This window comes from Podarcis bocagei, assembly GCF_964188305.1.
Source record: "Podarcis bocagei genome assembly, chromosome: 5".
NCBI lineage: Eukaryota > Metazoa > Chordata > Lepidosauria > Squamata > Lacertidae > Podarcis > Podarcis bocagei.
In genome coordinates, this window is record NC_138129.1 from 46046261 (window position 1) to 46073485 (window position 27225).

A 27225-nucleotide genomic window follows, 5' to 3' on the forward strand; every position below is an offset into this window, starting at 1 on the left:
CTTTCAGCAAGGGATGGCTCTCTCTAATGGGAATAATATTACCTATAAAACTTGTTCATTGGTGGGTCATACCTGGTAGCTGGCATTAAGTGCTCCATAACTAAGGCCAGAAATCATGTTTTTGACTAAAGTTGGACTCCTGTAAACAAAAGAAGCAGCTGTTAGCATTCTTACCTAAGCACAAGATGCAAAAATAGACCCACTACGGAACAGCAGCTGCAATAGTTGCTGCCAGTGTTAAGAACCTAAGAGCCCCGCTGGATCAGACCAAAGACTGATCTAGTCCAGCATCCTGTTCTCACAGTAGCCAATCAGATGCCTATGGGAAGCCCGCAAGCATTACCTGAGTGCAAAAGTGTTCTCTTTGCTTGTGATTCTTAGCAGCTGCCATTCAGAGGCATACTGCCCTCAAAAGTGGAGTAGAACATAGTTCTCGTGGCCAGTAATCACTGTCAGGTTTATCCTCCATAAATTTCTCTAATCCTCCTTTAAAGCCATCTGTGCTGGAGGACATCACTAGATCTTATGGGGAAATGATAATGGTGGTTCTTTTTTCAGTGTCTGAAAATATGCCCTACTGTGGCTGGAAGATGGTAACCAGTCCCATGTTATCCCCCCTCCATCTACTACAATCTAAATATTTAGAGGTTACAGGACTATTATCTTATCTTCCCTGACCATTGGCCATACTAGCTAGGACTGATGGGAGTTAAGAGTACAGCATTTGGAAGAGCACAGGTTAGCCACCCCTGTCAACTGTGTCCTAGGCTCTGCTGTAGTCTGTGCTGTTTCATTTTAGACATGTCTCCAGACTGGGTGTGCCCCAGGAACATTGCAACAGTTGTCAGAGATTTTTAATCTGAAGGGCTAGGGGTTTCTTTTAATATCTTCTCTCCCCCATTTCTTGTTTGTGTACATAAATACACTAACAGGTTTTCTATGGTTACAGGAGCTAATACCACAATTGGAATACCACCAGTGGTGCCCTGTTTGTTGCCTGTGCAGCTTCCACTAATGGTTTCTGCTAGTGGTAAGTGAATGTTTTTGGCTGTGGAAATATGTTCCTATGCGCATGCAATGCTACTGCTACATACTGCTATGATGCTTGCAGTGCTATCCTATGGTTGTCTACTCAAGATGTTCCTTTGTGTTCAATGGAGCTTACTACATGGAAATCCTATACAAACATACTGTGTCTGACAGCTTGCCGAACAGGATTGTTCTCCTCTTCCCAAGGATGTTGTCTGGCAAGCTATCAGACATGCTGCAAGTGTGTGCCGGATTGCAGTTTTGTTCATATAAATTTAAAGGGATGACTATCATTGGTACCCCAATTATATTTACTGATAAAATGGTTAAAGTGAAAATATGTCAGTTTACATGTCTCACATCCCTCTTCACAAAATTATTCCTTTTGCTGGAAATAGCCAGTGATGTTTATGTGACAGTTCCATACAACTGCCCCATCCTCAAATGAACCTTTGTAAAGAAAAGAGGGAATGCCTCTTCAACCCACAAATAATGTTTTGCTGACAAGAGGGTTGTTGTCTCATTGCAGGTAGAGAACATGAACCCATATTTCCAATGCAATGCATACTTCTAAATGTACATCTTTGCAGTAGTGAACACACACACAGAGAGATGTGATAATCACAGAGCAGTGTGCAATGTTAAAGTTCAGTTCTGAAAACTGGCACAGGCAATAAACATATTAATCAGTGAAGCAAAAGCTAAAATATGGTTCTGAAAAGAATAAATTCATAGGGAAATCTTGAAGGAATGAAAATAATAACTCAGGCCTCTCAGCCACTTCTGAGCTTACCTCAGGGATAATAGATGGGGATTATATCCCAATCATTTGAAGAGGGATATTTACTCCTTCACAAAATACTAATTCATTTACAGAACTCATAGCCACAAGATTTACCAGTGGTTGTCACTAGCTTTAAAAGCTCCCCTCTGCCCTTCAAATTCATTGGGTATTTATCTACACGTGTTAGCAATGATGTATGTTCAGACACGGTATGCTGCCAAATTCAGAGGACAGCTGTTGCCTTCAAGCCTTGTGTGCAAATTTCTCAGTAACATCTGCCAGGGCACAGTTGACGACACAGGTGGACCTTTGGTTCTGACCAGCCAGGTTGTTTTCATGATTCTGCCTCTGAGTGTGCAGCCCAGATGAGAAACATGTTGCTGGAAGATGTGCTGCTGCCCCACTGCTCCCCTCCTATGTACTCCCCCCCCCATGAGCTTTGCATACTCCCAGCCATTCTCATATTCAACTGCAGCACTCCTCTTTCCATGGAGGCTGCCTGGCAAGCTGTCTGACACACCCTGTCATCTTTGGTGGCCTTCTCTTTTGGTACTCAAGTTCATCTACAGTCCAGACGGCTCCCTTGACATTCTCCACTCGGACGAAGCACTTGTGTAGGCTCAGGTTGTGGCGTACGGCGTTCTGCAGGGAGGACAGAAAGAAGATAAAGAATGATGTTGAAACACGTGAAGACCTTCTGCTAGACACCCCTCTCAGCAACGCTTCCAGCTGATACCTCTGTTAGCGGCCAGTCTCCTACAGATTAGTCAGCAACCTGCTACCGATATCCTGAAAATCTGTCTCTCTGTATAATGGGGGATGATGCTTTCGGTCTACCATTTTCTGAAGACAACCATCTGCTCTTTATGGTAATAGCTAGATATTTTGGGTATTGTCTCTACTGTAGATGCTCCTATGCCATATTACTCAGCTAGATTGTTGCCTGGGTCAGCACCACCTCCTGATCAGTTATCACATCGTCTCATCCTAATCATGATTGGTCCCAGCCACCTCCTCACAACAGCAGGGATGTGCTTGCATACCTCTGGACTATCCTAAGGAAACATCACAGCTGGCATCGAGGTACCCTCAGCAGAACACACCAGCAGTGGGAGCGGAAGATGAGCCCCTCTCCTTCAAGGGCAATTGATGGAATCAACAAATGCCAGCAGCAGCTGGGAAAAGGCTTGGTCAGAAATGCAGAAGGAGAGGGCTACTGTGTGACATTCCAGCAGAGCATGCTATGAAAAATGTTTCAGTCCTGTTATTCTGAGATCAGCAGGACAGCGACCACACCATTCCATTCTCTGGGACACTTGCTAACAAAGCTTCCATGGAAGAGCCATTTTGTGATTGTGTGTCTTGTTCTCACCTCCCACGGAAGTGAACTGAGAATGGTTGCTGGGCTTCCACAAACCAGCCTACGTAATTGCTCATTATTGGCTAAATGTAGAGAAAAGGGAGGGAGAGGGAAAGGAAACTAAATATCGTGCTGGGAAATGAATTGCCAATGCCAGCTCCTACTTGGAAATCCTCAGCCTTCCCCCCTCCCATCACACAGCCCATCCTTCCTCTTTATTCTGTGTTGCCCATCTTTACATTTCTAAATGTAAAATAAAGAAAATGCACGTACACAGGCAGTGTTGCCCCGAGAGATACTAGCTCCCTTTCCCCCCTTCCAGCTCCCTGCCATTTGCTACTGCCCCTATTTCATTACCAATTTTAATTTGCCTCTAATTAAATCCTGTGTATTTTTCCGACTCACTTGCTAATCCATGAGGGAGGCAGGAGGCTGGAGTGGAATCTCTCCGAGCTATAATTACAAAGGGCCTAATCACGTCAGGGCTCTGCCTTTGAATAAATTTCCTTGCATTAAGGTTCTCAGATTCTCTGCCTTGCAAATGAGAATGACCCCAATTTCAGGATGTTGGCCTCGGAGGGTTTTTTTTTTTATTTCGAGTCCTGATTCGTGATGAGAGACTAATTCGTTACGCTAAAACATTAACAGCAATTTAAAAGGTCGAACGGGGGCCGTATAAACAAAAGAGCTGGCCAAGACAACAAGGCAAAAGAGAGAGATGGGGAATAAAAACCCCACCTTCGAAAGTGTTACAGTTCTTGGAAACTCAATGAATCAGACTTTTTCTTCCCATACTGGCTACAGTATTTTTCAAGCCTACACATTCCTCCTCCCCATCGACTTCCTTCTATTATTTACCCACCTGAATATTTGTGACAATGCAATTGTCCCTTCCTGGTGCCCCTGTTCTCCAGACATGAGAAGAGAGGCCTCAATTTCCATTTTTGTTATAAATGACAGCTGCATCTTGCTCAGTCTTGTCATGCTTGTGGCATGTTGGCACACATTTCCAATAGGTAAATACCATGCCAATTTTCAAGGTAAGGGCCCTTCTACATGGCACTGTTTGCTTGCGGCAGCTCTGCATAAGTGTTGCAAGAGCTTGAGGGATTTCACATGGCATCATGGACTTGGTAACACTTTCAGGGAACTGAATAGCAGCCTGATGAAATGGCTTGGGGATTTGCTTTGCTGCTCTCAGAACAGAGTACTGAATAGCGTTTCTTCTTCTGCACCACCTTTACAATGACATTTGAAGTGCCTTATAACCCTCTCTCTTTTTGTGGCATTGATGCTGCTGCAGTGTGAGGTGCAGATGAGCTCTGTGACTCTGTGGTTGATCATCTGTGAGTAGGAGATCTGCCTCAGGGCTTACCCCAGACAGGAATCACACAAGTGTGTGTGTGCATGAGAGAGAAAGCATGCCTAAATGGCTCGCTGAGTTCCACAAAGGGAATCTCAGGCAGGAAGTAAATCTGTCTCTAAAGACAGTCCCAATGAAGAAATCAAGAGAATAAGGTCAAGCTTTCCCTGTAAAATGCTATGGCCTCCTGTTTTGTTTTTGGTACAGCAAATCCTGTATGGGATTGGTTACTGTTGGAAACACCACATCTGCTTCTGTTACAAAATGACGGCCTTTTCTCTTTGGTCTCCACTGAAACCGCTTTGAAGGCAGACACCCTCCGGCGCTGAAATCAGCAGATGAGCACGTACGTCTTTTGCAAACCTGTGCTGGGAAAAATTCTACCTCTGTTTCATTAGTGTGGCCATGCTGCTATTGGCCAGATGATGAAGGCCGAGAATGTTATCTGCATGTGGCTCATGAGGGCCATAATGAGACCGGGAAATCATCCCCATTCTGCCCCAAAATATGGCAGTGATGGATCTTGGTTGCAAGGGTCTCCCCATTTGACATTGATCCCTACCCAGCAGACTGCTTCTGTCATTTTTTTTTTATTTACAAACTTTCTGAACTGCTCTTCATCCAAACAGAACCTTGGCGCAAGTGTGTGTGTGTACAATACTAGCAGAAACTATAAAGCAAAACATTAAGCACCACAGAACAATAAAAACAGGCTAAAAACCAAATCATTTAAGAGCAAGGCTTGCTCTTCTGATCATCAAGAGGTATAGAGCAGACTCAGGCTCGCTTAGCACCCATTCAGTGTTTTATGGGGTACCACTAACCATCCATAGCTGGCAACAGGACATTGGCTTGCTTATATGCACAGGGCAGGAAAGGAAATGGAGGCCAAATGAGGCCACTACATGTGCAGGGATGTTCACAGATTCTTCCTGAAAATCCCACATGCATTTTCATAAGCTGTCTAGGAATAACTTCACACAGAAATCCCAGGAAGGAAAAATCTATGAAAGGTGCTTCTGGCAGCATCTGAAGAAAGAAACACTAAGCTTTCTAGCTCTTTATGTGGATTATTCACTGTCTTTTGGCCATCCCAGTGGCTGGCAGGAGGGTGTCGCCAAGTGTGTCTTTCCTCTTTCCTTACATCTGTGGTCTCCTGCTCCGGGGAGGCATCCTTGCATGATTTAAATGCAGCTTTTGTGTTTTGACAGAGTATTTGTTTAATGCCAGGCTTGGCTGCTCTGTTTGCTTCTTATCTTTGTCTTTTCTAATGATGTTTGCTTTATGCCCCTGGCCCAGCTTCTCTCCCCAGCTTCTACCCCAGCCATTCAGCATCTCCCTGTTACATGCGCTGCCGCCACACCAACAAAATCCTCCTCACACCTGCTTCTTTGCAGGCACCTCTTGCCATACCTCTTGGCACCTATTTACTTTGCACTCACCCAGCTCCTACTACCTAAGTACCTCAAATCGCTCCAGAAGGATTAAACCATCATTTAAAAAATGAAATGCTTTCTTTGTGAGACAACCAATGTAATATGCGCTTTCACTGGAACAAGCCGTAGTGCTGGAATTTCTGTTCCTTCCCATACCTCTTTTATACTGACATTATTTTCTTCAATTTTGCCAGAGACAATAAAGAAAAATATGGGACTAAATGGCAAATTGAAGCAAACACAAGATTTTAAAGCTATTTTTCAAAGTAAGATTTTTTTTTTTTAGTAGAGATTTTCAATCTGCACCAATCTATTTCTAATTAGCCAAGGGTGCAATTAATGTCTACACAACATCAATAAAGGATGTAGAAATGGACATCATTCCTCACTTCCTCTCTAAAGGCTAGAAAGAGAGTCCAAAAATTTGGATTTCTGGCTCCTGTCCTAACCATTTTAGGCATAGCATTTTCTATGGGGCATGTAGTTTTAAACAAGAGTGACAGCTATAGCTTGGCATATCTCCACATCCCCTTCCCCAATTCTCTTCAATAGGACCCTACTTGCAACGTGTCCGGGATGCTGTCTACAGTTATTTGTGTCTTGCACAAGCACAGCTTATTTACTTGTAGTAATCCACCTGAACCATTAGGGGGACTCAATGATTGGTGCACAAACTTACTTACAGAGCACTTGAAATGATTGCAGCCTTCCTCAGTTTGTTTAAATTACCTATTCACAGACACCCATTCTGGTTAATATTGTGGCTCTTACTCTTTGCTTAGAAAGGAAAATAAAAGGGTCATCTAATCACAGTCTTGTTTCAAATCATTCCCTACGCAAACGTTCCCATGACACTTGCTTAAAGGCTGATGCATTTAACCAAAGTACAAAAATCTAAATAGAACATAGATAATTAGTCTTATAATTGTTCACATCGAAGGGAGAGCAGATTTTGTTTTTATATCACCCTCTCAGTTAGGGGCACTTTGATACATCCCTTTTTAGGCATATCCAGCCAAGCATGCAACTCAAAATATGGCAATGTGTCTTTTTACTATTAGCATGTATATGGGGACATCACTGGGCGGAGGAACCCCTCCCCACACACATGTTGTCACTCATACATGCCAGGCATGCACTTTTCACCGCACAGATTTTAAAGAGCAACACATGTAGTTGTCTTCAGAAGGTCCCATAGGGTTAAGTAGGCGAGATGAAGGTGGTAAAGTCAGAGGAAAATTCAGTGGTGCAAAACACTGGAATGAAAGACAGGGAGACTTTATGAGAGCAAAGGTTTGAGACAAAGAATGAAATGAAAAGAATGAATATATAGTAGGATTGTATTAGCCTTGTACACCCCCTTGCCAAGAAAGTGGGAGTTGCTGAAACAAACTCTTGCTGATACTCTGTACCAATGAACAAAAGCAGCTGAGGAAGGCTTAGAGGATGAGCATAGACGAAAACCTGTAAACCTTACAGAATTAAAATACAGGCACAGCAATACGTTGTGAAGCAACAGATCTCATGCTGGGGATGGTGAAATTACACATTTCAGTTCTCTGACATCATTATTCATGGTCAGTCATCCAGACAGAGGCACAGAACACCAGCAACAAAACAACTGATTTGGGAGCAGGATGCCAGCCTTCCTCACAAAACGGGGCCTAACATATTTCCAGGCGGGCTTCAAAGAAATTAATTTAGAATTAACCATTTTCTCACAAGTAACCGAAACGTCTGTAATTCTGCTGTCAAATCCACCATGTCTATGGCGTACTTTAAATATCTTTGAATCATTAACATCAAAAACACGAAGGTGAATAACAGCAGTTAGTATTCACTCATGCAACAAGCCCAGATTTACAAATAAGAGCCCGCAGACTATTATGAAAGTTCGATATAATGGAAAACACCTTGCACTAAATGACTAATGTTTCATAAGAATTAAGGTTGTTAATAGTACACAGTGAACAAGAGAGATCAAAAGGTGAAGAAACAAAATAGTTTGTGCTATAAATAACAAGTGAGAAAAGAGCTGCAGCTTTAAAAAAAATAAAAATCCAGTTTTATTCCTATCTAATGCGCACTCGCACCCCCCCCCAGGGCACAACCCAGCCAAAGTTAAGCACTTTAAGTCACATTATTTGCAATAGAAGAGCAGTGCTATGCACATGCTTAACATTTTTGCTGAAATTTAGTGAACTGTTTTCTTTCTAGCAGTATACAAACAGATTTATTTCTGTCTTGCAACCCCTGGCAGAGAGAAAATGGGACAAGTAAAGACATCCACTGCCAATGAAGGAGGGGAGGATGGTGCCCATGTGCACTGTCTCCACTGGGCTCTTCCCTCCCGCCTGCACTTTGGGTAAGGGAATGAAAGTGGAACAACCCACTTGCAGGCCTGGAAAGGAAGAGGAGCTACTGCTGTTGTGGCATTTCTTTACAACAAGGGTGTAAAACTCTAAATTACCAAGGGACACTTTCAGGACTGCTTTACCCCATCAACAACGGGCAAGCATTTCTGCCAATTGTTATACTCTGTCTTTTCTTTTTAACCACTTCCCTGTTGACTCCCATGCCCCCTGCTCTGTATTCCATACTGTACTCTATCGGAACTACCTCAGGTCCTTCTATAGCTGCTCGCACTTATCGTACTTTCACCCAGCACATCCTATTTGTCACAGCATCCTCATCTCCTCCTTTCCGCTTGCTCTCAACCATCATATCTGCTAGGCAATAGAACTCTCTTCCCCGCAATCTGTACCAGCTTCTCTCTCATTTCCCTGTCTCTCTGCATCCTCATCTCTATTACTCCCTTTTCTTCTTTGAGTCTTTCCCCACTCTATTTCTGACCTTCTTAATTATCTCTACTCTTCACTACTGAAGCCCATGGCAAGAGGACACAAAGGGTGGAATGCAATGTTGTGCTAATATTATTGTTGTGCCAGAACAAGCATTTCTGCTTGCCAGATGGAATGATTTCCCGCCTTGCCTCCCTGAACCGTTCAGGGGGTTCTTCTGAACATCCAGAGCTGATCTGGGGGAGAAGCAGGAGGCACATTGGGGGGGGGGGGAAGCTCCACTGTGCTACCAGGAGTCCCTGTGCTGGCTTCCACTAGTGCTCCAGCTTAGTTGAATCCGGCCCCAACCTTTCTTTTCCTTAGCAATTTACACACTGAAGGAGTTTCTGACACAAAAAGGCTATATAGCATGGCCAACTGAATGAATCATGCTGTCAAAAATGGTACCGGTTCCACTGACTACCTCTGAATCCAGAGAAAGAGAAGGACCAGTCTACCAACCTCACGCCACCTGTTAATGAATCTGTGAGGTTGAGAGAGATTTGTACTCATGCACAATAAGGTAGAAATGGGCTACAAAGGATGGATGTTTGACATTCTTTTTTGTGGCAGTGCATAGATTACAGAATGCCCTTGTTGCAAAAGCCATACAGCTTCTCCTTCACTTGTTTTTATATAGGAAGTAAAGACCTACTTGTTTCCATAGGCCTTCAATGCCTGGCAGCCTCAGCATTTTGAATTATCTGTCATTGACTGGTGATAGGTCTTTCTAAAACTGATTTCAAATTTTCATTTATTATGGTTTATTGTTTTTAAATGAGGTTGTTAGCTGCTTCACTATGTGACAGAAAACCAGGATATACGTATATTGAAATACAGTAAAAGGAAATTAAATGTCCCAGTGGTCCTTAGCCATGGAAGTGCCACAATTGTTAATGGGCCTTAAGTTCTGTAGGTCTGGTCTACAACTCAGCTAACATTTGGGGAACCTGCCTGGTTCTCTGTACAAATATGTTTGTGCGGAAAGGAGTTGTTCATTTATTTATTTAACAAAATTTGTATACTGCTGAGCTGTAAATAACCTCCAAGTGGTTTACAATAAAATATAATTTAAAATACACATCATTTTAAATGTTTGTGTGAGAGAGGAACATTAAGCATGCACATGCATATATTGGTGTGTGCTTCCTATGTTTGTATGTGTTTTCAACCTTTACCATTCTTAAGGGGAATCAGCCTTTTGGCCATATAACTGAATATGACAGGGTACTAAAGGACATAACAGTCAGAGTAGATTTCTTTCAAGACCATACTAAGTTACTCTTGGGGGGTGGACCACCACTTTTTAAGTTACCTGCTGTTCCATTTACTTTTTTTTCCACATAACCCAGGTTTTCCTAGTGTTAAACACCCTACTGTATTCATTGTATAGTGATCCTGGATAAATATTGCCCTTTAACTACTTTGACAATCAGCATGGCATATTGCTTAAAACCAAGAGGACCTTCAGTAGAATAAGGATGATAGTGATCTTGAAAAATTCACCTCAAACCAGGGGTAGTCCAGGCAGGCAGAGATTGGCAGGTCAGGTGGGGGATATTGTGTGCACTAATACTACTATGGGGAACCAACTGCCATAATTTTTTTAAAAACCAGAAATTTCCATGTTCAAACCCAGAAATATTTGACAACCCAGCCATATTTTCCCCTAAAAATGTTAGGTGGAGCAAACTAGTGCTCCTGGTAGGGTGCTATAGTGGTTTTAGCCTTGGCAGACTGACTGTGAGCTAGAGGGCTAACATTTTCTTTCGAAGGTAGTAGAGAGGAGAAGGAGGAGAGTTCATCTGTTTGCTGAAGAGATAATTTATGATAAGTGACTTAAGAGACAAATGTGTCCACATGTAAGGATCTCTCTTTGAATATTCCATTTCTGAGCAATTTCATATTGTTTGCCTAACATAAGCCCCCTTCATACGTGATCAAGGGGCAGCAGTGCTGTCACAGAGATTTCTTGTCACAATCAAATGTTTGATGTGCATGTCTGCAAAAGGGAAATCTACTTATATAGACCTGTACACATGTAGGCTTCTTTGTATTCTGACATGGGTCAGGGTTCCACAGAATGCAGAGAGATCTACATATATGGCTTTCTGCACTGCAGACACCCATGCCTAATGCAATGTAGCCCCACTGCCTCTTGATCATGTGGAGTCTCCTCTCCATGGTGAACGCATGAAGGGGGCTATTCTCCCCCTAAGGCTTTTGGGGACATATTCAACAGTACTGATGATTTTGTGGGGTCCCTGCTCACTTTTGTTCTTCTGCCCCATGTCCACTCACCCTAGAAGACATTTTGAAGTTCACATAGTCCACGACTGTATTAAGGAAGACTTTACATATAATTATTTAAATGACACCACACAACTATGAAACAGAAGACTTTATGTCCTCTGGACAGGAAAATTCTAGAAGTACTCCATCTCTGGTGCAATCAACATCCCTTTTACAAGTGTCCCTGGGACTCCTGTGATGAAATGCAAGAGGCAGGTAGCATGATAACTGTGAAGAATGAGCTGATATTTCATTTTGTTACCAACACATTTTTATTTATCTTATGCAAAATATATTTACTTTCGTGTGTGTGTGTGTGTGTGTGTGTGTGTGTGTGTGTGTGCGCGCGCTTTTAAAGCAGCCATAACTTGCCCACTAGGGAAAAGGACAGGACAGAAGTCCAAAAGAGGGATAGGTTTGGATATAGCAGTATACAAATATATCTGCCTACCAACCTTAGAGTACAGCTGCAAGCAAGCACTCTCGTATACCTGCACTCTAAAACTGTAAGAAAACATAAAAGCACAAGGCTGTGTGCTGTTGGCATAATAGTCAAAGACATCACATGCTGCTTGAAAATTTCACAGCGGTTGTATTCCCTCAAGCACTTTCCTATCTGGTGTTTTGAGAATGCGATTACAGCATAGCATAAGCTATTATAGCTGAAATTTGTTGTATTGTAAATAATTACATAGTAGGAAAAATTCGTCCTCTGGCAGGTGAATTGACTAGGTGTCAGCTAATAATTGTTTTCCAGACTCTAGTGACTAAGATTATATAATTCTTGAAGAAGCTGGAGTGAATATTCTTTCAAGTCTCTCATTTTGCACTTGAATAGGTTAACTATCTGTCTCCATCTACGGATGATGTGGCGAGCAAACCCCTAGAATCAGAGCTTACAGTGATTTGTTACATGAGCGCAGGCACAGCTTATGTTAACCAGAAATGAAGGGACCTTTTTCCTCAGCTGAGTGGCAACTAAATAAAGGAGGGAGAGAAGCTCCAGACATGAATGACAAACAAAATCCAGGGCTTTTATAGATAGTGAGCTAGGATATTCTATTCCTTCTGTTGCTAGATAGAGCTGCACAACCTAAGCAGGGCTGTCAGCCAACTGCAGCACCCACCCTGCCTGTTTTTGGCCCTCCAGCAGAGAAGTCCAGGAAGATACCTGCATTATATTCTACATAGCTTTTCATTTCCCTAGAATCAAACTCTACAGCCAAGTCGACCGCAAAGCTTTACCAGCCTGTTGCAACCAGATCACCATGTTCAATGGTTTCCTGCCTATAAGATCCCCTCAAGGCAGATTTACACGTTGAAAAGCATACCTCTAAAAACGTAATGAGCAAATGAGCCAAATACCTGTTTGTAAATGCATGTATCATATCACTAAACACAGCAGAGAGCTAGGATTGGCTCCAACTCCCTATCACAAACACATAGTTGCTAACCCATGTTTGCTGCCAAATAATATATGGAAAGGCACTTAATGTGTGAACCGCTGAGAAAATGAATGCCTTAGGTATTCTTGCTGAGTTTAGCAAGGCAGAAGAAGAGATAAGGGTGGGGGTAGAAAGAGAGCGTATAAAGGGACAGTCTGCAATCCTACACTCCCTTGCCTAGGAGTAAGCCCTATTGAACTCTGTGGGGTTTACTTCTGAGTAGACATCTATAGGTTTGTGCTGGAAAGGGTGCAAAAAGAGAGTACTAGAGATAGTGGTGAAGTGAGACCAATAGCAGCGGAAACAGAGAAAGGGAAGTAACAGATCCGTGTGTGAGGAGACCTGTGGAAAGGAGAGAGAAACAAAAAGGGGCATAACCGTTGGAGGGAACAGGGACACCTGCTGCTGTGCAGTGAGAAGGGAGAGTGAGCAAGCATATGCTGCGGGGTGTGGAGAGGAAAAATGGCTAACGAGATGGGGAACAGAGAAAACTCTGGGTTGAGTAAAAGAGAGGACAGTAATGACAGAAAGGGCTGCAGACCACCACAGAGAGGGGAACGGAAAACAGGCAGGGCTATCAATGACAACGATGCAGAGAGGCGAATGTGGACACTATAGTCTATATAGAGAAAAAGTGGGTTAACAAAAGCAGGTCTCATATAACTCACCCTTCGCACATTCACAGGAAGCAGGATTGGGCTGGTGGCCCTGCTGCTGGCTCACACCACATGTTCTACCTATGCATAAGGTAGTCCTATGCATGCATCAGCCTGTGCACACAGAGCGCCTCCACTTAAGCTGAGATCCTGGGTCAATCAGGATCGCCCCGCATGCATGGAGATGCTTTATGTTTATAGGACCACTTTACATGATGGCCAAACATTTGGCTGCTGGTCACAGCCCAGCTCCCCCCATCAATGCACGAGGGAAGAATGTATGAACGTCTTAAAGAGAAGACAAATAGGTTAGGATTACAACAAAAAGGTTTTGCTACAGTGGATGTCCAATGCAACCCTCTTGCACTGCTAAAATGTAACAGTGGTTCTTAGTGTGCTTTGAGTTGTGCATCCATGAGAAAGCATCCACCCACAAGGACTACCTAACTAAGCAAGAAGAACTGGAATGGCAATAAATTGAGGAGAACTGGACCACCAAAGCTAATTCAATATTTCAGCATATAACCACAAAATGGAGGAAAATGGATGAGAACAAATAAAGGTACCAGGTTGTGTATAAGTTTAACATCTTTCCTCTGTGAGGATATGCCAACTTCCTGAGCAATTGCACAATTTCTCCAGGGTACCATAATGTGGGATATCAGCCATGGGCACTACAGCTGCTTTGTGGCTTTCAGGGATTAGATGCATTGAAAAGCACACCAAATATATAATAATAATAATAATAATAATAATTTATTTATACCCCGCCCATCTGGCTGGGCCTCCCCAGCCACTCTGGGCGGCTTCCATAAAAACCAAAAATACAATAAAATATCACACGTTAAAAACTTCCCTGAACAGGGCTGCCTTAAGATGTCTCCTGAATGTCAGGTAGTTGTTTATCGCTTTGACATCTGCTGGAAGGGCGTTCCACAGGGCGGGCGCCACTACCAAGAAGGCCCTCTGCCTGGTTCCCTGTAGCTTTGCTTCTCGCAATGAGGGAACCGCCAGAAGGCCCTCGGCGCTGGACCTCAGCGTCCGGGCAGAATGATGGGGGTGGAGACGCTCCTTCAGGTATACTGGACCGAGGCCGTTTAGGGCTTTAAAGGTCAACACCAACACTTTGAATTGTGCTTGGAAACGTACTGGGAGCCAATGCAGGTCTTTCAAGACCGGTGTTATATGGTCTCGGCGGCCGCTCCCAGTCACCAGTCTAGCTGCCGCATTCTAAAGAAAAGCAAAAACCAACATCTACGTAAATGTGCCAAGCACTAAGTACCTATCATGTTTATCATGCTTAAGTAGGCACTCAGTCCTTAATAAGTAGTCTCTTCCTAGTAGTTTTGTCCTTAGATTCAAGCTCAGATCTTGGTATCATTTGTTTATATGCCTGTTGGTGTGTGTCACATTTGTACATGTATGTTTGCATATGTAGGGAAAGGTAGCCAACAAGCTGCACAAAGGACCTTCCTTCTGTTTCTTCTTCCTTGTTCAGGCAGTACGAGAAAAGAAAAGGCAGGAACAAAAAAGAGTTTTGACTTCTTTCCCCTTTGCCCAAGGCTTTAAGATTTGTTTTCTGAAACCAACCTGTTTGCCAGTTTTGCAGACATGCCAAGGCCTCACAAATTAAGCAGATGAAGGATGACAGAAAAGCATTGCTTTCAAGTATTCAGGACAGGGTCTTTTCAGTAGCAGCACCCCAGTTATAGAACAGCCATCCTGGACAGGTGCACCTGATGCCATCTTTATGGGCTTTTCGGTGCCAGCTGAATATCTTTCCAGGTCTTTAAAACTTCATTGTTTTGGTCTCTCTGTTTTAAATTTGAGGTTTAAATTTGTTTTTAATAGTTTCAATTTTTGAAAATAATTTAATTTGTTTTATGTCGTACTTGAATATTGCATTTTCTTTTCTTTATGAGCCACCTAGAAAATGCCTGTTATGGGGTGGCTACATAAATATAGTAAGCAAGCAAGCAAGCAAGCAGGCAAGCAGGCAAGCAAGCAAATAAATAATTTTTCTCCGAGTTTGTTCCCCAGAAGCTAGGGTATAGGCTGCTGTGTAGTGAGGAACAGTCACAGGCAACAATGGACAAAGCCATCATACTTTAGCCTGGCGTAGTCTCCCTTCGGAAGCAACACAACAGAAATGGAGGAAGAGGCATTTTCTTGCCCTGCTCCCTGGTAACTCTTCACTGAAGATTCCATGAACTTGGAACTTCTTCACTGAAAAGCACATGCACTACCACATACAGCTACCCTTCCCCAATGATGTTTATAGGTGACTTAGAATTTTCAGCACTTCTCTATGAATTGATCCAAATAAATTCACTCACTTCCTACATGGTTGATGCCATAACCCCTTTTCACTCACAGAAAATAACTTGCTAGTCTCAGACTTGTGTTTGCTTAATGGGCAGCAAGCTCTGCTTGGTCGTTATCAAGAGTTTGACGGCTACACAATGACTCTGGCTTCCCGTCTGAGGGAGTGATTGTATCACGGCTTGCATGTGACACTGGCAGAATTATGTCATGTCTGGAAGACAGAATCTTATCAGGCCTCCAGCTGAAAGGCAGAGATGCCCAGCTGTAGGAACACAACACACACCCCTCTACTCTGGAGATAGTCCTTCTATCCTCTCTCTCACCCTCCCTCACTTTTGTATCTCTTCTGGAATTACTTCTTCTGCTTTCCAGATGTCACTGAACACATGAGCAAGGAATGGATCAGTGTATTCAGAGAGAGTGGACACTAACAGGCCAAGCTTTGAATTAGGACAAACATCAGGACCATCTTCTCATGATGAAAGCACACACGGGCACAGACACATTTTAAGGAGGTACACTTTTGCTAAAATTGAATTCTTCAGGGAAAAAATACAAGCAAAGGGAGCTGGACTTGATTCCAAGAGCAAGCATCGGCACCTGCATATCCAGAGCCTGTGCCTCCAGTACACAGTAGGGGAGGTGTGCTCATTGTCTGGTTTAGAAATATTGAAAGAAGAAGCTCCTTTATACAAGTGAGGCTATTGGTCCACCTTGCTCAGTATGGACTTCACTAGCTGGCAGTGGCTTCTGAAAGGCTCTCTGAAAGATTTCTGAAAGGCTCTCTCATCCCTACCTCAAAAGTACTGAATCTGAGACTTTCTCTATGCAAAGCATATGCTCTACTACTAAGCTATGACCCTTCCCCATTGTTTCCCACACAATGCCTTTACAGTGATGGTCTGGCAACTGCCTAGAGAGTTATACATTACGGTGAAAAGGAGAGCGACAGAGACAGACATATCAAGATTATGATTATAGCAGTAATCAAGACCTCAGTTAGGATCATGGGCCTACTGCAATATTACATATATGTTAATGTAACAGAGGAAACCGGCCCCTTCTTGTTGTGCCATTTTACAGATGGGAAGACAGAAACACCAACTGACAGCTAACAGCCCATAGGGAATCTGAACCAGACAGGAGACTGGGTGGCGCTTCTGTTAGCCCCTTTTCATGTGCAAGATTGTTTTCTGTTACAAAGATTAAGTTGCCTCCTCATGTTCTTCTTCCCCAAGGTTGAAAGTTGAGTATTAGCAGCTCACACACAATCTTCCCTATCAGGAGACCATCTGCATCCCAATGCTCTGAAAAGCCAGCCTGAATCGTTGCTAGCTTGGCTAAGGCATCATCTATTTGCCACATGCAGTGAGATACCAGCCCCCGGGTTATCATTAACCTTATTTTCTATTTCTAGAATCTCTAACTCCCCTTCTGCTTTTCCTGTAGACAAGCCACGTGCATGCCAGCACAGACCTATTTCTGCAGCCTTATAACGGAACAGATTGGTCACATGCTGTTGTCACCCACCCACACATCACTGCCTCCACCTCAGAGGGCTGAAACAGATTCTTCTAAGAGAAGGAATATAGTTCCCTGGCTTGTTTTACCACCCAGGCAGTTTGACACATTTTAAGCTAAATTATCAATTTGTCAATTGTGCCGAGTACCCACAGCTCTCTCACCAGAGCGAGCTACAACCACAGGGCCTAGTTAGAAAGCAATGGAGATGGAGGGACGTTAGATATTCCTCGCTACTAGTACTCCCTGCTTTCAGAAGGTTTGCATCCATTGGTCCCAGCTCCTTTCCCTGACAGTCTCACAGTCACATCACAATTACTGAAAGCAGCACAAAAAAGGATGGGTGTGTGTGAAGGAGATAAGAATGACTCATTCAGCTACTTCCCCCTGCCCTTCAAGTCATATCCAAGGAAGGGAGCTGCCTACCTTGCCAGTGGCAAGTTCCCAAAGATATGGGGAACTTACACATCTCACTACAGGTATAGGAGAAATAAGTCAAAAGGAGGGAAAGTAGAACGTGCAAGTCACTCACACTTTGTTTTAGCCACCTCTTTCATCTGAATCCATCCTTAGGTACATAGAGTGTATTACAAAAGGCTGTGCATATTTCTTTGTGGATGCTGCCTTTACCATAGTATCCAAGCACCATACGTTCTGTGTAATGCTAAATGGAGTGGGAAACTGAAACATGAATCTGCATCCTGGTGTCATAAACTAATGAACAATCCTTCCTCTCCAATTCTAAAAAGAAGTAAGAACATGCAGAATATCTATTCTGAAGTGGCCTTGTTGTACCACTCCAGAACAGAATCTTTAGCAGAATGTTGACAGAGTAAATGCCTTAATTCATTAACTTCTTCGTGATTCCCAGTGTCATGTCCATAACCAGGATGCAGCCGAGATACAGATCAAACATGGACAATGTAGTTGCTTAATAAGAGCTCCCTGCTCCCACTTATTTAAGAACCTCTTCCACCAAAAACATTTGGGACATGAAATTATTTAGCAGGTCCTCCAAACTGAGACCCAGTTCCATATTAAGAAGTGTGTTGGCACTAAAGCTGCATTAAAATCCCAGACTAAGCTTTACCTTCCAGGTAGCTGTGTTTCTCCTGAAGTAGGCAAACATCCGTGTGAACCAATTGTAGATTTCATTCAATGTTAGCTGCCTGTCGGGTGTCTCAAGGATAGCCTGCATTGAAAGGTGAGAAAAAGTTACTCACAGACATCAGTCCCATAAGTTCTTACCACCAGTACTAGGCAAACCATTATGAGGACATATGAGAAGATGCTGCTCTGCTTTTCAACTACACATTTCAAAGATCTGAATTTAGGACATCCATGTTTCTCACTTGAGGAATACAACATCAGGTGGAGACCAACATGCATGAAACAGCCACCACAGATCCAACACTAAAAATAGCTGTATAGCTGTACAAGGTTACTCCAAAACAATGCATTTTTAGTGAAGACAGTTCATGAATTGAGACTCAAGTAACTGAGTGATAAGGCTTTGAGAGTGATATGTATGAATGTGTGAATCAGCCCAAACATAGCCTTTATTAAAGATACAGGAGAAGCAAGATATGTTGCAAAACAATTACCTACCCAAGATTATAGACCCCCCCCCCAAAAGCCAGGAATGAAATATATTATGGACTGAATAGCTAGTCCTCAAATATAAAAGGAGGTGCAGAAGCACTACTCTCATAATTTGAATGCTCTACCTCTTAGGTTAAATGCACTGAAGCAAGCTTAGCAGCAGAGGAACAGAGAACCTCAGGCCTGGGGTGTGCATGTAAATGGTGCCCTTGTGACTCTCCCAAGCCAGACCCCTCCGCAGGCCACAGTTCTCACTAGCCTTGCTTCACATCCACCTTGAGTATTTTTGCCTGGTGGGAATGCGTCTTTGAACTCCGATAATGACTTTTGCTTGTCTAGAAGACATCTGAAGGCAGTCCTGTATCAGGAGCTTTTTAATGCATGGTGTTTTTATTAAGTTTTTAGATATGCTTTATTATTATTATTATTATTATTATTATTATTATTATTATTATTATCTGGCTGGAGATAGAGAAGGATAGAAACTAGTCTGTTGTTCAAAGGTAAAATTCACATTCACTGCTTTGCCCACTGTTGCCTCAGGCCCTTCCAACCACTGGCCATCACAGACCTTGAAAGTTGCCCAGAAGGAAATTCAGCTCTCAAGCTGCAAATGGTTCCCCACCCCTGCTGTGCATGCTCAAAGAGCTACTTCGGTCAAGTCTACAGGTGCAGACAAGCATAGTCATGGGTAATAACAGGCTCTAAGGCCTTAAAGAAACTTCTGAAACAGATTCTGGGACCTGATATGCAAGATTCTCTGAAAATTGTTTCTTTTTCTACTTAGGTGAATGACCAGCTGCATAAAGCTTGGTCATTTTTAGATATGACATATCTTTGCAGATCAGTATTACTGCCTAAAGAATATGCTAAAATAGTCTTGAGATATTTTCATTTAGCAGGACATACCCTTATGCAAATGCAGTGACACCCTATTTCACATATAGTACACCTGACTGATTAGAAGCTCTAGTAAGTACTAGCCCAGACAAACCATTGATTTCGACTACTCTACCCATCTTACAGTTAATTGGAAAGAAGTGCTCCAGGTTATAATGGATGGAAAGTAAAATCAGTGCTAAAGTATCGCTTTCAAAATGCATAAAAGTTGAATTAATTTAGTGAGTGAAGCACAGTAACCATTGCTGCAAACCAGGAATTGCACCAGATCAAATCTGGGCAAATTAGCTAGAATGCACTCAAAACATTCCTTACTGAACTAGACTTGAACATTGGAATCCTGATCCCAGTTTTGTAGAGCAAGATCAACAATTTCTGCCTGAAACTGGTCCACTCCAGCCCCTCTTCATTCTTATCTGAACTGAAAGCAGATAACTGGTTGGGCCTGCTGTTTGCTAACTTCACTCAGAGAATAATTCAGGCACCATTTGCATCCACATGAGGGGAGGGTGTGCCATACCTGGTTACCATTAGTGAATAAAAAAGAGAGCATAATGGAGGTACATAGACTAGATCTTGGCATGATCCAATGAAGTTCATAAGTGGTAGATTACAAGGCAACACCTTAACCAGTTTAAGGGCTTAAAAAAACTCTTAAAAAGAACTTTCCAAAGATCAGACAAATTCACGGGTGGGATGCCAATGGGTATTGGCCATGGTACAGCCAAAAACTTGGAAGTTAAGGAATAGGTATGTACAAAGCCTATAAAATTATTTATTACAAAAAGAATAATCACATATACACACCACTAATAAAACATGAGCATGCCAAATACTATGTGTGTTGAATATTAACCATGGTAGCTAAAAGCAAAACTCAAATGTAGAGGTAGTGAACTTCTGATTACTAGATGGTGAAAGCAAAAAACAGCAGATAATGCTCTATCATGTCCCATTTGGTGAGTATTCCAGAAGCACCTGTCTGATCCCAGCCATTTGGTCTGATCCAGCATTCTTAAACAAAACACTGCATGCAGAAGCGTGCGTGATGCTGTTAGGAGGGAGGGAGGTGAGATAAGCATAAAGGCACTCATTCCCACACTTTGGCCTGGCTAATGGAGGTGACATTGTGTCTGAAAACACCAACTACTGCTTGCTCTTGGAAGAGTTTCCTAGATCTCAGCTACTCCAGGGAGGTTAACCTCAAAGAGCTGAATCAAAAGGAATGAATTCCAGGAGCCAGGGCTTTAAAAGACCAGTGCCAGCAAGCAGATCTTAGCATCTCTTCTAAAGTATATTTTTACATGGACAATGAAGGCATATTTTTTGCCAAAGGAGAATAAGGGTGTAGGTGAGATCCACAGAACAATATCATAGCCTGCACGCTAACTTACAGAGCCCACTTCAATTAACTGGAAGGCGGGGAATGCCCACACAATACAGCACCACTAGGGAGCAATAGAAGCCATCCTCCCCAGGGAATGTATTCTTTGTCAAAGATATGCTGTTGGCAGCTCTGGAAACAGAAGGTTGCAGTTCATCCAAGAAACTGACACAGTAAAGTCCCACCTGCTGTGCCTGAAAGCTAAGGCTGAAAAGAGATTTCAGTTGTTATGGACCACTAAGGCTGATCCTGACAAACTCTACTGCTAATACTCTGACACAACAGGAAACATTAGTAGTTATGTTATACCCTGGAAGCCAGAAACACTGTAAAGCCCACCGTGAACATTGCTCCTACATGCATGAGGCAGGGTGCAAATAATTCAAATATCAAGTGTGGCAGCCAACAACCCATGAAATAGCACTGGTACATGCAGATTCTATTTTTCTCCTCACAAAGGCTAATATTCAGGAAATAGTATTGGTAAAAAAAACACCCAACCATCTCATTTAAAATGGAGATTTGAGTTATTAACCACAAGGTGATTCTGTAGTAATGACTTCAAAAATACCTTGTTGGGCAAGTTTATAAAATCCCTGAAAACAGTGGGGTGGCAAAATCTTATTGTTTCAAGTTGAAGCCATCACTGCCATTTCTGTTGCTGAAAACTCCCCATTCTCACACTCCATTTGTAGCTAATGTATCTTTCACCCAGGGGACCAGAAAAGCACCAAGTCAGAGACACTGTAATAGAACTAAGCTGCTTTGAACTCTTGAGGAAATAATGATCATGTAAAGGACAAAGAGGCACTGAGGTCACAAGATACAGCAGTGATGGCTGTAGATATAGCCTAAAGTCTTAGTCTCTAGGCCTTTGACTTCTACACAAAACAAACTACAGAGAGAATTATGTGCCTATCCATTTACCTGCAGTGCTAGAATGTCTAGTGTTAACTGTGAAAGGCATGGTTGGGTGAAAAAAACACGATAGCTCAAGACCACAATGAATCCAGGTTTCTCAATTACCAGATTTACACCCCAGCCACTGACTCAAATTCCATTTCCAAAGGCAGCATAAGAAGGCGATGTCTAGAATGTACCATTAGCAACCTGAGCCACTTGTCACAAGCAACATTCAAGGTGAGTGTGAACAACTGCTGCCTGTTCCAGGTCTTTCTGGCACACTTGTACATTTCTCCAAAATAAGGAATTTCTCACCTGCCGGATAAGCGAGGCGTATGTGAAGGGGGGGCGGACATCTGCATTTTTGTAAAACTCATGATTCTGCGCAAGTTCTAGGGGGAAGAAAGAAAGTTATGAAGAAAAGTAGCACACAATTCAGTCTAAGAAACACACAATTCAACCCAAACATAAAGTTGCAGCTGCAGTTTCCCCAGCTGCTCTCACCTGAGGAGATTGGCGTGCAGAACTTGTCTGAGTTCCTCCTGCGAATAGGCCCTACATTGTGTAAAGTGGATGAGCTGATGACAGAAGGGCCCTGCCGCAATGGAGTAATGGGTGCAGTAGCAGAGGTGGGGGGATGAGGTAATCCATCAGGGAAGGTATCAGAAGTGCTCTTGGAGAGGGTGGCGCTGGAAACCAGGTTCAGCTGCTCAAAGAGGATGACAAACTATTATTAGAATCAACCCAGGAGACAGAGAGGTGTCTGGGTAAGCAACAGTTTTCTATATGGACATAGCACATGGCTGTTCAACTTCTATCAATGAAGATATAGAGGTTGGGTGGAAGGCAGAGGCACACCACTGAGGGTCTACTAATCAATTCAGCAGCAAAGATTGAAACAGGCATCTCAGATAAGAACTTGAGACTCATCAACTACAATGGAAGGGCTAGATGTGGATGAGAAATCAGATCATACTCTACAAACGTGAATGAAACCTAAAACTCTTTACTAGCTACATCAAAGCCAGTTGTTAGAAACGTGAAAGAACCAGATGACCATCTAGTACAATATAAAGTATTTCTTCCTTCCTCAGTGTTTTTTTAAAACTAATCCATAATTCTTGTCCGTAGCCATTTTTCCAAAGCAAATGGGAAGCCAAACTTTAGGAGGAATGGTTTTCAGTTACAGCTAGCACACTCTACCACCTGTATTGCAGACGGGGGCTGAAATTACAAGATAGTGGCTTGCATAAATCCAAACATGGTCCAAGTCTATGAATGTTTATTTAGAAGCAAGCAAGCATGCACAGGTGGGGACCGTTAGTGAGCTCATGGCTTAGGCAAGATTTGAGCTAAGGGCTTCCTGGATGAAAGTGTGCACTCTTAGCTACTATGCTACACCACTTCCAATGAGATTGTCTAAACTGCAGCTTAACTTGGGGGGAAAATTAATTATCTGCTCATTTCATGAAGATGATCAGGTAGTTGTGGATTTCATTGTAAAAACATTGTGGCATTGCCACAAGTGTCTCATTAGCAAATTGGAGCAATGCTGTCCCAGGATACAGCACAATTCCCAGTAGTTCATCAGTACCATTATCTATAGTACCATTATCTATAGTCATAACACTGACAGATAAGCATTATCTTTTGAAGATCAACAGCATCCATGCAAAATTTCATCCCTTGCCAAGAAAGAGGATTGCAATCATTTCATGAGTAAAAAAAAATCAGGTCATCTTATACAACCATATATTGAAGCACTACAGATGTTAGTGAGCTCTTGGGGTTCGGAATGTAATTCAGTGATATGCATGTACTTTCTCTCTCTTCCTTCCTCAAAACTGTAACCATGGCCACCTCCCTTCTCATGAACAGGAGGGACTTTCAGAAACCACAGAGGGGAAACACATATTTTTGTCATTGATGCAAGTTCTTCCAAGAGGGTCTCACATGCACAGATGTGAACTAGAACCTCAAGAGAGCATAGATGTCACCAGCTGCTTTTCCTGAGATAGATGTGTCTCAAACACCTTAGAAAGGCCAATAAGACAGCACAGGAGGCTATAGGTCAGGAATGAGCCAGTAACACACCCTGCAGGCTAGAGGACACTAGGGTATGTTTGTATCAGCTCTGATTTCAGAATTTGGTGTGGTGTTTCAGCACTTCCAAGCAGCACTTTTCAGCCTATGTCTACACAGTTTGCAGGACTGACACAAGTAGTGTGGTCTTTCTACACAGCTGGCTTTCTAAACTGTGCAATGTGAAAGCAAGGATGGCCTGGGCACAGCCTGTCTTATCCCAATCCCCTTGCTTCACTCCTTGCGTACAATAGCAGCTTGGGCTATCTGGGCATGCTCTGTGAGCTGTTGCCTCTGGGAGGTTGTCTCAGTCTGGCTTGATGTTGTGAGAACGAGTGATTCTACCTGCCTGCAGAAAGGGCCAGCACAGGTACCTATGGTTGTTTGTATTTCTATAGCACCATCAGTATGCATGCATGTTGTGAACCGCGCTGAGATCTTCAGATGAAGGGTGGTATGTAAATGTAATAAATGATAAAATAATAACATGCATGACAAGTCACAGATTCCAAGAGGACAGGTTCCTCTCTCAAGGAGATTACTCAGCCTATACAGTTTGAGTTATGCCTCTGTGAAATGCCATGGAGAAATGCAAGTGCAAAGTGTAAAAGAGGACTTGGAGAAACAGATAGAGGAAGGGTATTGTTATTATAAAGAAGGGATAGCTACCTGGTGGTTCATGGGCAGTATCTGGCAGGCATTATGATATTACATGACCCTCTATGGCTATGACTGTGGAAAGTGAAGCTCAAGTAAACAATGTTTGGGTTGTAGTAAAAGGGAGGATTCCGCAAGGGTGGAAAACTGGTAATCATCAGTTTAGGAGTTTCAATGGAGCGTAGGTGTACCTTGGCTTCCTCACACCATCATGCCATCTACTAGGAGCCTAGTGGCTCAAAGGAACTTGTAGGAAATAGTTCCTGTTACTGTGAGCCTAGAAATGTTGTCACAGCCAGGGTTGCTTCAGCCCTGAGTGACTCTGGCAGGACAATATGGGCCTGAGGCTTGAGGTGGCAATCCCTATTAGAAAAGAAAGTTAGAGCGTAAAGGTGAGGAACAAGCTGAGTATTGCTTACAGGCTGACTGAACGGCTTTGGCTCTGAAGGTCTCATATGGAGGTGGGCCATCATCGCCTGGAGACGCTCACTCTCCTTAGCTAGCTGCAAAGAAAACCAAACAAGAAGTCATTTGTTTTGAGGAAGCTTTTTCCCATTACTGGTCAATTCACTTGGCCAACATATTTAGAAAGGTGGTCCAGTTAAGTGTTCCATCAATAATCATGCCCTTGAATGGTTCCCTCTACATCAGCAGGGATCACAGACACCTCGTTTTGCTTGCTCCATTCAACATCGGTGTGAACATGCCATTCTCTTCTTTTGACTAATACTTCCTACATGCAGTAATGTGACAGCACTGGGCTGTTCCCTTTAGCTCTTGCTGTGCTGTGCTGCCTTCATAGAGCACTCCTGGAAGAGAAAAGCTGCCAGCTTCCCTAATTCCCTAGTAACACTGAATACTCCTGAGAGCCATGAATCTGGTTGGAGTATCACATTTCCAAGCTTCTAAAGAGCTGCCTTTTCCTATTGGATATCAAGATCAGGATGTGTGGTGGTTTTTTGATACTCTGGTGCATCCACTGTGCAGTAACATAGGAGTGCCAGTGACCTTGATGTAAAGGAATCAGATGTGGGTGAGCAGAGGCAGAAAAAGCTGCTGAAAAATGGAACCTCACATTATGAACCCCCCCCTCCATTTCATTCACTGCATTTTCATTCAGTTCTCGTCCTTTTCATCCACCATGGTATTAAATGGACTGGCCTCTCTCCCTATCCCAGGCATCAGGATCCTCCTGCCCCATGTGAAGCTGCTAGATCACTTCTACCATCTTTCCTTTTGGCACTCTATCATATTAGTCACCTCCTCTCAACATCCTTTGCTTCTACGGTTTTCCCTCACCTCATCACTTGCTCATGTTTCTAATCTCTTCCCTCTCTACACTACTTCCTCTCATCCATCTATCACTCCCACCATGCCTTTTTCAACCCACCCACTCACCTGCCCATCCATCTCTCCAGATGTGCAACATTGCTTTAATTGCATGCTCCTGGGGTGTGTGTTTATTTCTCAGTGTGCGGAGAAGGGTGAAATATTCGCTGTGGCACAGGGAGAGAGTTTGAGTGCTGCAGAAGCAATGGGATCTGACACCATCTCCCTTTGTGTCACCTTCCCTTTCTGAGTGCTCCCCTCAAACTTTGCCTCAGTTCCTCCTGACCTGATGGGCCCCTATGCAGAATCTAGGACACACCCAGAGAGGGCATTTCTCTCCTCTCCCACCAGGTCTTGAAACCATCCCCAAAACTAAAAAAAGAGAGAGGGGGCCAGTGAGGCAGGAGTTAAAGGAAGCAGCCAGAGTGGAGTTTGCTGGAAGTTTGAGAGACTCTGACGCAAGGACGCTCTGGCACTGTCGTGGCTCTCATTAGAGCTGACAGATCCACTCTCGTGATGTAGCCACTCTTGCTGCCGACACAGCAGGAGCTCTGTAGTGAAAACTTTATAATTGGGAACTCTGGTGGCAGCTTCTTCTTTTCACGCATGGAGCTTTCTGCTCTCTTCAAGGATTCTCTCCCCCACATTCCCTTCTTTAAGCGCTAGTAATTGCTTTCAACCTTTTGCTTTAGAGAGAGCTTGGGAACAGGGTAGAATCACACGGTTTGACTCAGGCTGTGTAACAATCTTAACTCTGCTCTTTGAGTGTTGCACTCCTTCCTTTTCTCTCCTCTTTTTGCATGTCTGCCGCATTCTCTTCGAGGCACCCCATCTGCAACTACTGACTTAGTTTAGCTTCCAACAGAGACTACTTGCGCTTTGTGTTATAGCTGCCTCGCTCCCTGGCACTCTTTCCTCTGCCACTAATCCTGCTGCTGTGGAGATTCATGTTCCAGAGAATGCTGCTCCTTTCATCCCTGCACTGCTTCGCATATATACAATCTAGCAACATGGATAAAAAGAACCCCCTGCCCATTCCCTTCAGAGTCCATCAAGCAAGCATCAGTGCTGGCTGTTTCCGAAAACGAGCTGGAAGTAAGGAATGGGAAACCAAATGCCATTCCCAATTTATATTCCATCCTATGCAATAATCATTTATCACAGATTACATGCTGCTTTACCTGTTCCTGCACCCTATGCAAACATTTATAGGTATCGCCTATATGCAAAATCCATACTCTTCTGATTTACCAATGTTGCCTCCTCCTTGTGTTTACAATTTCTCTCAGCTCCAAACTAAATGTTACAGCAGGAATT

The 27225-nt window shown here is 43.2% G+C and overlaps 1 protein-coding gene and 1 long non-coding RNA gene across 6 annotated transcripts in view; one reads left to right on the top strand and one right to left on the bottom strand.

Annotated features, from left to right (window-relative positions):
• Positions 1-5597, top strand: part of LOC308587948 — a 56225-nt gene extending 50628 nt beyond the window's left edge. Inside the window, exons 2-3 of the long non-coding RNA XR_014008575.1 lie at positions 950-1030; positions 4744-5597. This is a non-coding gene — a long non-coding RNA (uncharacterized lncRNA). The remainder of the gene's footprint in view (positions 1-949; positions 1031-4743) is intronic.
• Positions 1-27225, bottom strand: part of FOXP4 (forkhead box P4) — a 152268-nt gene that overhangs the window by 12938 nt on the left and 112105 nt on the right. For all 5 annotated transcript variants that reach the window (XM_081195835.1, XM_081195836.1, XM_081195837.1 and 2 more), the window contains 6 exons: positions 24999-25082; positions 22345-22546; positions 22156-22232; positions 18142-18243; positions 2334-2455; positions 73-139 (listed from right to left, as the gene is read on the bottom strand). In XM_081195835.1, coding sequence (XP_081051961.1) covers positions 73-139; positions 2334-2455; positions 18142-18243; positions 22156-22232; positions 22345-22546; positions 24999-25082 — 654 coding nt within the window. The remainder of the gene's footprint in view (positions 1-72; positions 140-2333; positions 2456-18141; positions 18244-22155; positions 22233-22344; positions 22547-24998; positions 25083-27225) is intronic.